This window comes from Chaetura pelagica, unplaced genomic scaffold, assembly GCF_000747805.2.
Source record: "Chaetura pelagica isolate M959 unplaced genomic scaffold, ChaPel_1.0 scaffold471, whole genome shotgun sequence".
Classification (NCBI taxonomy): Eukaryota; Metazoa; Chordata; class Aves; order Apodiformes; family Apodidae; genus Chaetura; species Chaetura pelagica.
The window spans coordinates 3,196,739-3,207,485 of record NW_009952430.1 but is presented as its reverse complement, the minus strand read 5'-3'; the positions used below and the strand labels follow the sequence as shown (position 1 = coordinate 3,207,485).

At 41.4% G+C, this 10,747-nt stretch overlaps 1 protein-coding gene across 1 annotated transcript in view; it reads left to right on the top strand.

Moving 5' to 3' along the window:
• Window positions 1-7,811, top strand: part of DHRS7C (dehydrogenase/reductase (SDR family) member 7C) — an 8,462-nt gene extending 651 nt beyond the window's left edge. Inside the window, exons 2-6 of the mRNA XM_010008249.1 lie at window positions 285-397; window positions 1,569-1,779; window positions 2,340-2,432; window positions 4,116-4,271; window positions 7,489-7,811. Of these exons, the coding sequence (XP_010006551.1) occupies window positions 285-397; window positions 1,569-1,779; window positions 2,340-2,432; window positions 4,116-4,271; window positions 7,489-7,697 (782 nt within the window). The 3' untranslated portion in view covers window positions 7,698-7,811. The remainder of the gene's footprint in view (window positions 1-284; window positions 398-1,568; window positions 1,780-2,339; window positions 2,433-4,115; window positions 4,272-7,488) is intronic.
• Window positions 7,812-10,747: the final 2,936 nt, after the last annotated feature.

Sequence of the window (10,747 nt, the reverse complement as noted above, 5' to 3'; positions counted from 1 at the left end):
TCAGTTACTCCTCTTCCAGTATCTCCATCTGGAATGCCTGGCTATGAGTAATGGCAGGTTCATTATACCATTATATTAAATTTTAATGTATTACTCATATATATATATTAGTGCCATTTAGTGCTTTCTTTGTTCTAATATGTATTTATTCTTTCCAAATTAATGACTTTTACAGCATAGATTCAACTTCATTAGCAAAAACAGCATCCCATTTTAAGAAAAATAAACTAAATCAAATTCTTATGATAATTTTTTATTTTTTTAAAAATGTATTTCTCTTCTAGAATGTTCTCGGGTGTTTCACAGAGGAGGAGCAAGGCTTGTGTTGTGTGGCAGGACATGGGAAAAACTAGAAGCATTGTATGATGCTTTAATTAGTGTGGCAGACCCCAGTATGGTAAGGATTTCCTCACTCTGCTTTGAAAATTCACAACTCAAGGTAAACACCTTGTTCAGGTACACAATGCAGTTTAAAATCCAGTAAAACAAGGTATATGAAATATGATTCACTGTTAATGGACCTTTTTGTCACTCAGGTAACACACCCAACACAGTTCAGAGAAAGAAAGAGAGAGAAACATCTCTGAAGGTCTTCAGAGCATTATTAGAAAAGTCCAAGTCAGAAATCCTCCTCTCTTGAGCTAATTCAAGGCAATTCCTGTAAAGCAACTCAGTGGTCCTGCGTTTTGAACAATCAACCCAATGAGAGATTCTAGCCATAGGGATTTGTAGATGAGAGGGATCCAAAGTTCTTCATTTAATCACAGGAGCCATCACTCTTCTTTTCACATAAAAGAGTGCTTAAGGAGTGGGAGATAGGTGTAAAGATTGAATTAATTCTGAGTTTCTCCACTACTTTGGGAGAAGTCCCAGCTGGAAATTTGTGGGAGCATATGATTCCTCACTGCCACTGGGTCACCATGCAAGTAGGCACCATTCAGCTCTGGTAGGAACTCACCTGCAGTACTGTGTCCAGCTCTGGAATCCTCAGCACAGGAAAAGCAGGGACCTGTTGGAGCAGGTCCAGAGGAGGCCACAAAAATGACCCAAGGGCTGGAGCAGCTCTGGAGACAGACTGAGAGAGCTGAGGGTGTTGAGCCTGGAGAAGAGAAGGTTCCAGGGAGAATTGCAGTACTTGGGACAAACTTTAGAGCCCAGGCTGTTGTGATAGGACAAGGAGTGATGGTTTTAAACTAAAAGAGGGTAGAATTAGACTGAATATAAGGAAGAATTTTTTTTCAATGAAGGTTGTGAACAATAGATCGTGTTGCCCAGAGAGGCATCTCTGGAAACAATGAAGGTCAGGTTGGACAGGGCTCTAAGCAACTTGATCTGGTTGAAGATGTCCCTGCTCCCTGAAAGGAGGTTGCATTGGGTGATATTTAAAGGTCCCTTCCAAGCCAAACTCTTTTATGATCCTGTGGTTCAATAATATCTGTTGCTGAATGATCTTCTTTCTAAAAGAAACAAAATCAAAGATTTTGTGAGAATGGTAGGGAAAGTTACAAATAAATAGAAATACATGTTTATGTAACAGTTATCCTTGAAATACATCCTTTCTTTGGTAGACATATGCCCCAAAGCTGATACTTCTGGATATCTCAGACATTAACTGCATTCAGGATGTGGCAAAGGAAATCTTGAATTGCTATGGCTGTGTGGATATACTGATCAACAATGCAAGTATGAAGGTGAAAGGAGCAGTGCAGAGCATTTCTTTGGAACTTGATAAAAAGATCATGGATGCCAACTATTTTGGACCTATAACATTAACCAAAGGTATTTTAATTTATTTTTTTTTCCTGTTTTGGTGTTGCCACTGAAAGCTGGAGTCATTGTCATGACACTGTTTCATTTGCATTTGGCGTTTTTTTGCTGCCTTCACTATAATAAAAAACAATAATGTGAAAATTAGTGGACTGAAATGGATATGAAGATGATCAGAATCAGAGTGTCTGGGTTTGGAAATAGATTTGTCAAGAAATATATACGCATTTGAAAGACAGAATTTTTTTACAATGCCTGTTTATTGTAATTTGCATTTAGTGAATCCTTTATTTACGTGTTTGCTGCTTTGTTACAAAGACAAAAGGTTTCAAAATCCTTGCAAGGATACAGACAAGCTAGCAATTAAATGGGATAATACTGCACTCAAATCCGCAAGTGAAGTCTGGAAGACACTCAATTTCCAGACACTGAATTTTGTGATACTTTTGATTGCAGTATTGAGAAAACCTTCATAAAGTTGTGCTCTCCACATTTCAGCTGTCACTTCTTTTCATTAAATACATTGGACTCTCTCACTTACATGGCTCTTTCTTTTCTTTCTTTTTCTTCAGCCATTCTCCCCAATATGATCTCAAGAAGAACTGGCCAAATTGTTCTAATTAATAGTATCCAAGGAAAAATAGGAATCCCATTTCGTGCAGCTTGTAAGTTACACACATATAAAAAATGTACATTCTAAAGCATAATTTGTGAGTATTCCATGCTCCTGACAATAGGTTATTGAAAGCTCTAACTTGCATCCTAATTCAGTAAACCATTAATATAGTATTTGGCTGAAAATTATTCGAAGAAGTGGAACTCAAGAAGAAACAGTTAAAATACTATCTTTGAAATATAACAACTGTCTAATGTACTTGGGGACAAGAGTGTATCAAATGTGACAGGAAGGATTTTTATGATCTTCGGAGACATTCAGGAAACTTGTAGGTCTAACATCTGTACTGGGAGTGTTGGAAACCAGACTGAAGAATGAAGCAGTCTATAAATACAAGATGCTGGTTAGTACTGGAAGCTGCTTAGGGGGACACTCCTCTACTCTGTGGGTTCAGGTTTGGGAGTTGCAAAGGAGGTGCAGTGATTGTATTCTGCTTACTTTGTCAGGAAATTTTCAAAAAGGTCTTTCATGCAAAGCTGATAATGAAACTGAGCTGCCCTGAATTATGAGTAAAGGACTTTGTATTAATAATATGTAAGGTTAGTGGACAGAAAACAGGATAGATGCAAGTAGTAATTTTTAACTGTGACGGCAGGAGTGAATGATGGGCCCTAACCTAAAAGATCTGTGAGACCTCAGGGTTGTGACTTACAGTTCCATGATGCCAAAACAGAAAGCAGTAGAGAAAAAAATAAATTAAAACAATCCTGTCTTTATGCCTTTGTATAAATCTGTGTAGTGCTTACATCTGGAACGTTGTGTGTAGTTATGGTCCCCCATCTCAAAACAACAATAAGAACTACCAAAAATGCTCAGAAAAGAAACAACACATGAATGGGACATCTGGAGTGGTTTTCATCTAGGGAACAGCTGATTGTGTATAAACTCGTGTAGCAGAAAAGCTAACAGAAGTAGTTGTTACAGTGCCTCTACGAGTACCTATGTTGCATGAAATTAAACTGCCAGAAGAAGGAATTATATTAATGTTATATTAAGCACAGATTGATTTTCACTGCAAACTGAGGCAAATACAAGGTGGACAAGTGCTCTGCAGCTTTCCTGCACTTAAGAGGTAGTTCTGGTTTTTGGTTAGGGTTCATATACTATTATTCTTCTTAAATAGTATTCTCAACAAAAAGGCACTAAGCACAGTTAAAAAGCCTCTTAACATTCAGTAACTTTAAAATCAATATTAAAGCACATTGGATTGCTACTGTAGGGCAAAGGCCTGATTAATTTACAAAACATTAGTACTCCTGCATTGCAGAAGAGGATATATCACAAACTGCAGCAGCAGATGGTGTGGGGACTCACCTCAGCGACAACTCTACATCCACCAATGACATTTTTAAACAGTAGAGATAATAAAAGTGTTATTCCTTAACCCAGGACTTAATATTTCTGACTGGGAAATCCAGACACGTGCTCTTTGACATCTATAGGGAGACACAGCAGATCCCTCATGCATAAGTGCCCATAAATGTACAAATAGTTTTGTTCTTTTAAAAAATGTCATATGACAATTTCACTGGGTGAAATAATTCACTGTTCTTTTGACTAATCTTTCTATGCTCAGTTTTCCAGACATTCATGTTTTATGGGGCTCTATCATACATCTGTGTGCATTCAAATATTGAAACACACAAATACGAGGATTTTTTCTTTCTTTTAGATGCTGCTTCTAAGCATGCTGCTGTGGGCTTTTTTGATTGTCTTAGAGCTGAAATGGAAGAATTTGATATTTCTGTCAGCACTGTGAACCCGACCTTCATCTGTTCATACCATTGTCAACCAGCACCTGGCAACTGGGAGGCATTCATTTGGAAATGTAAGGTTTGATACATTAAAAAAGATAGTAAATGAGGCCCATATGGCAGTGTGGAGACTTTTCCCAGGGAAAAGAGCGTAGGGAAGAGTTGACATGACAGAAAGGCTGATGAGTTTAGGGGAGAAAAAGAGAAACTGGAGACAATATTAGCCTGGTTAAAAGAGGAGGAACGTGGAAAGAGAGACCATAATCTTTGTTGGAGATATGGACAGTGGGATTGATGTATCCTCAGTAAGTTTGCTGATGAGACCAAGCTGTGTGGTGTGGTTGACACCCCAGAGGGAAGGGATCCATTCAGAGGGACCCTGACAGGATGGAGAGGTGGCCAATGCCAACCTCATGGAGTTCAGCAAGGCCGAGTGCAGGGTCCCGCACCCGGGTTGGCACAACCCCGGGCACAAATCCAGGTTGAGGGGAGAATGGATTGTGAGCAGTCCTGAGGAGAAGGACCTGGGGGTGGGAGGAGATGAGGAGCTCAACATGAGCCACCAGTGAGTGCTGTAGCCCAGAGGGGCAATTGTGTCCTGGGCTGCAACAAGAGAAGTGTGGCCAGCAGGGCCAGGGAGGGGGTTCTGCCCTTCTGCTCTGGTGAGACCCCACCTGGGGTGCTGTGTCCAGCTCTGGAGCCCTTAGCACAGGAGAGACATGGAGCTGTTGGAGAGGGGCCAGAGAAGGAGCATGGAGATGATCCAAGGACTGGAGCAGCTCTGGTCTCAGACAGGCAGAGACAGTTGGGGTTGCTCAGCCTGGAGAAGAGAAGGCTCCAGGGAGACCTTAGAGCAGCTTCCAGTACTTGAAAGGGACCTACAGGAAAGCTTTTCATCAGAGAAGACAGTGATAGGACAAGGGGTAATGGTTTTAAACTAAGAGAGGGGAGATTTAGGTTAGATATTAAGAAGAAATTCTTCGCTCTAAGGGTGGTGAGGAACTGAAATGGGTTGCCCAGGGAGGTTGTTGATGCCCCATCCCTGGAGGTTTTTAAGGCCAGGTTGGATGACAATTGTGTAACGTGGTCTGGTGGGAGGTGTCCCTGCTCATGGCATGGGGCTTGGAACTTGATAATCTTTAAGGTCAGGTAGTTCTGGTTTTTGGTTAGGGTTCATATACTATTATTCTTCTTAAATAGTATTCTCAACAAAAAGGCACTAAGCACAGTTAAAAAGCCTCTTAACATTCAGTAACTTTAAAATCAATATTAAAGCACATTGGATTGCTACTGTAGGGCAAAGGCCTGATTAGTTTACAAAACATTAGTACTCCTGCATTGCAGAAGAGGATATATCACAAACTGCAGCAGCAGATGGTGTGGGGACTCACCTCAGCGACAACTCTACATCCACCAATGACATTTTTAAACAGTAGAGATAATAAAAGTGTTATTCCTTAACCCAGGACTTAATATTTCTGACTGGGAAATCCAGACACGTGCTCTTTGACATCTATAGGGAGACACAGCAGATCCCTCATGCATAAGTGCCCATAAATGTACAAATAGTTTTGTTCTTTTAAAAAATGTCATATGACAATTTCACTGGGTGAAATAATTCACTGTTCTTTTGACTAATCTTTCTATGCTCAGTTTTCCAGACATTCATGTTTTATGGGGCTCTATCATACATCTGTGTGCATTCAAATATTGAAACACACAAATACGAGGATTTTTTCTTTCTTTTAGATGCTGCTTCTAAGCATGCTGCTGTGGGCTTTTTTGATTGTCTTAGAGCTGAAATGGAAGAATTTGATATTTCTGTCAGCACTGTGAACCCGACCTTCATCTGTTCATACCATTGTCAACCAGCACCTGGCAACTGGGAGGCATTCATTTGGAAATGTAAGGTTTGATACATTAAAAAAGATAGTAAATGAGGCCCATATGGCAGTGTGGAGACTTTTCCCAGGGAAAAGAGCGTAGGGAAGAGTTGACATGACAGAAAGGCTGATGAGTTTAGGGGAGAAAAAGAGAAACTGGAGACAATATTAGCCTGGTTAAAAGAGGAGGAACGTGGAAAGAGAGACCATAATCTTTGTTGGAGATATGGACAGTGGGATTGATGTATCCTCAGTAAGTTTGCTGATGAGACCAAGCTGTGTGGTGTGGTTGACACCCCAGAGGGAAGGGATCCATTCAGAGGGACCCTGACAGGATGGAGAGGTGGCCAATGCCAACCTCATGGAGTTCAGCAAGGCCAAGTGCAGGGTCCCGCACCCGGGTTGGCACAACCCCGGGCACAAATCCAGGTTGAGGGGAGAATGGATTGTGAGCAGTCCTGAGGAGAAGGACCTGGGGGTGGGAGGAGATGAGGAGCTCAACATGAGCCACCAGTGAGTGCTGTAGCCCAGAGGGGCAATTGTGTCCTGGGCTGCAACAAGAGAAGTGTGGCCAGCAGGGCCAGGGAGGGGGTTCTGCCCTTCTGCTCTGGTGAGACCCCACCTGGAGTGCTGTGTCCAGCTCTGGAGCCCTTAGCACAGGAGAGACATGGAGCTGTTGGAGAGGGGCCAGAGAAGGAGCATGGAGATGATCCAAGGACTGGAGCAGCTCTGGTCTCAGACAGGCAGAGACAGTTGGGGTTGCTCAGCCTGGAGAAGAGAAGGCTCCAGGGAGACCTTAGAGCAGCTTCCAGTACTTGAAAGGGACCTACAGGAAAGCTTTTCATCAGAGAAGACAGTGATAGGACAAGGGGTAATGGTTTTAAACTAAGAGAGGGGAGATTTAGGTTAGATATTAAGAAGAAATTCTTCGCTCTAAGGGTGGTGAGGAACTGAAATGGGTTGCCCAGGGAGGTTGTTGATGCCCCATCCCTGGAGGTTTTTAAGGCCAGGTTGGATGACAATTGTGTAACGTGGTCTGGTGGGAGGTGTCCCTGCTCATGGCATGGGGCTTGGAACTTGATAATCTTTAAGGTCCCAACCTTAATGATTCTATGATTCTATATGGGAAAATAAATACACCATGACGTGGGAAATGGAGCAGAGCATGAAAGGTCCCAAGGGAGAGTTCCATTGCACTCAAGTTGTTCCTTCTCTTCAGGACTGTAAGGATTTTACTTCAGAATTGTAGAAAGACTTTAGGGACATCATACTGATGACGGGAAGGGATTGAAAGTGTGTAGGAGTGTAACTCATTTGACTGATGCACTGCCTGTGTATCTTTTCACCACCATTCCCTCAGAGGTATCTGTCTGTCTGACTGTAGCTCTCACTCCTCTCTGATTTTCAGTCTTTTTCAGGAAGGTGGCATATGGGGTGCACCCTGTGGAGGTGGCAGAGGAAGTCTTGCGCACGGTGAGCAGCAAGAAGCAGGAGGTCCTAATGGCCAACCCCATCCCCAGAGCAGCAGTTTACATTCGCACCTTCTTCCCTGAGCTGTTTTTTGCCATTGTTGCCTCAGGGATTAGGGAAAAGCTAAAGACAGATGAGGAAAATTAATCTTGGTTGGTTCTTTTATCTTCTTTTGACTTGGGGAAAAAAAAAAAAAAAAAAGTCTATATTTCAAATGTCAATGATTTCTGCTTTTCACTGTGGGTAGAATAAAGAAGGAGGTTTTATTACACACAAACCAGCCAATGTCTCACTTGGTAATTCACTCCTGTTGACACATTCCTCTGTGGGACTGCCACATTTCTGGATTTAGTGAATATGATGAGATGTTTGCATTGTTTGTATTGCAACAGTGTGCAAAAAACTCTACTAGGAACTTTATCATTGTTATGAGAGTGATTCTGAAAAGGTAGGTCAAGTTTGCAGACTTTGGATCACCATTCTATGACCTGCAGCAACTGATCAGAATACTGTATTAATGCTGAGACTGGTGGAAACTCACAGCAACCAAGGGATGGGAAAATAGAGAGATGCAGGAGACGGAGGATCAAAAATCAGTGGAAAATGGGGTTAGAGTCTGAATCGGAGTGCTCCTCAGACGTGATATTTGGAAGTACCTGCAGGATATGCAAGTGGTGAGCCCAGTTAAGGGCTTGCCTAGTTTCATATCATTCAATATCAAGATCATCCATGACAGGACCCTGGAGTACGTGCTTAAAAGACGGAGTATAAGAGTGGGACAAAAATACAGAGAGACTCCCTCCATTATACTCTCCCAGCTTCTGTTTATCTGCTGCATAGTTTGAAAAAGAATCTATCTCTGCGTCTTCTTATGCTGTCAATTTTTCACACACTTTTTAAAAAATCCTATTTGAAACATCCCATCCTTGAGGAAAGACTTCCTTGTGTTTGCTTTAAACCTAGTGTTTTGTGTGGCCAGGTGGGGCTGTAGGAGTGGCTTCTGTGAGGAGCTGCTAGAAGGTTGCCCTGTGTCCGACAGAGCCAGTGCCAGCCTGCTGCAGGTCAGCCCCACTGCTGGCCAAGGCTCAGCCCAGCCATAGCAGCACCTCTGGGGTAACATAGCTAAGAAGGGGAAAAAAACCTTATGCATTTGCAACCAGAGAGAGGGGTGAGAATATGTGAGAGGAACAGCTCTGCAGACACACCAAGGTCAGTGAAGAAGGAGGCAGAAGAGGTTCTGAAGGTGCTGGAGCAGAAATTCCCCTGCAGTCTGTGGTGAAGACCATGGTGATGCAGGCTGTCCCCTTGCAGCCCCTGGAGGTCCATAGTGGAGCAGATATCTACCTACAGAGGAAAACCCCATGCCAGAGCAGCTGGATGCCCCAAGGTGCCTGTAACTGTGGGCATTGAGTTCCCCTGCACACTCTTCTGTGGGAGAGTAATTTATCATCATGTCTAACATAAGCATGGACATTACTCATGTCAGCTGTGTAAATTCCACATATTTCCGAAGTTCTCTCAATCATATTCATTCTAGGCTTCTCTTCCTTATCCTATTTTCCAAGTCCATGCTGAGGATTTACTCCCTTTTTGTCTCATCCTGGACAAGAACATAAATAAAGCTAATGAAAGAATGTCCTGATCTTCAGGGTTTTTTTTATCTAAGAGCTTAAATTATGTCTCCAGAACCCTCCCTCTTGTGTCCTCGATACCCACAGAGATCATGAGTACCTGCTTTGTTGCAGACATTAGCAAAATGCGTTCCACTCAGGAAGCAGGGAACCCAACGACAAGTCCTGCTGCTCCTGTAACTTTCAACACCAGCTGCACTCTTTCTGTCAGTAGGAGTGCATGAAAGGAAAGATGGAAGGAGTCCTCTGGACAAGGAAGCACATGGTTATCATCATGCAGGGGCATTAACCTTTTCTTCTATCTCTAATTCAATTGTTCTGGCTTCAACTCTACCTCTCTCAGGGAAGTAGTTCAAGCTACTTATATAAGTATAAGTAGCTTATATAAGTAGCCAGTTCCTGCAGCTCCTGCAGGAGTTCTGTCTATGTCCTGTTGTAGAACTGGGCTTTAGTTGTGGTTTGAATGTCTCTACCTTAACAAATAAGTCAAACTTCCACTTTGTCCAAAATGTTGTTGCTCCTCACAAGAACTCTACTCCCTTAAGCAAATGGGCTTTTGCTGTGTTCTCAGTTATACTTCTCTCTGTGCCTAAACAACAGCCAAGCCTTTCACAGGTCCACAAAAACAAGACATAGAATAATTTCATCAGAAAATGATCAAAGAATAATAGGACATCACAGCTAAACATGAATCAACATCATCTTGCTTTGTTCTGAAAGCAAATAGATTACATATTAAAATAACCTGAATAATTCTGCATTTTACACTTTCTAGATATCAGCAGAAATTCTTCATTGGTTTGTAATACCTCACTTGAAAAATGTAGAACAGTTCAAGAAGCCACAGTGAAAAGTATTGAGAGTGACAAAGGTAAAATAACACCTGCCATCTATAAAGAATTTTTTAAAGAACAGTTGTATTTTAATCTAGAAATTAGAAGAAAATTGTGTCTAAACGATTTTCAAATGCTTAAAATGTGCTGCCAAGAGGATAGAATGAAGCTGTTCTCTATTTCTGTTGCAGTGGGACAATGTGCAAAAATTGCTGCAGAGGAGATTTACAAGAAAATAATTTTCTGCTAGGAATAATTAAGCACGGAGGATAAATGGTCAGAGAAATTTCAGAATGCCTGTCTTTGGAAGCTTTGAAGAAGAGATTAATGAAGCATCTGTAAAAAAGCAATGTAGATTTAGTTTATCCTTCCTAGAGGAAAAGAAGGATTAGGTGACCTTTTAAAAGGGTCACACTTTTCTATAAATGTATGGGTTTTTTCTCATCTTGAGAACAAGGATTCTCCACTGCTATTTCCAAAGTAATATTTTTTTCCCTCTGGGGAAATCTATTATTTAATCTGAAATTTTCTATTTCATTTGTCTATTTCTGCCTAAATAGTGGTGGATGTGTGTTGCATATAAAAATATTATAATAACAATAAATATTATGAGATGAGCTCATTAAGAGATACCTTCTGTAAACCTCACTCAAGTGTATTTTAATCTATGTAGATTCATTAACAATACTACCTTTTTATAAATTCTGACAAAACAAGCCCTGCAGTTTTAGCT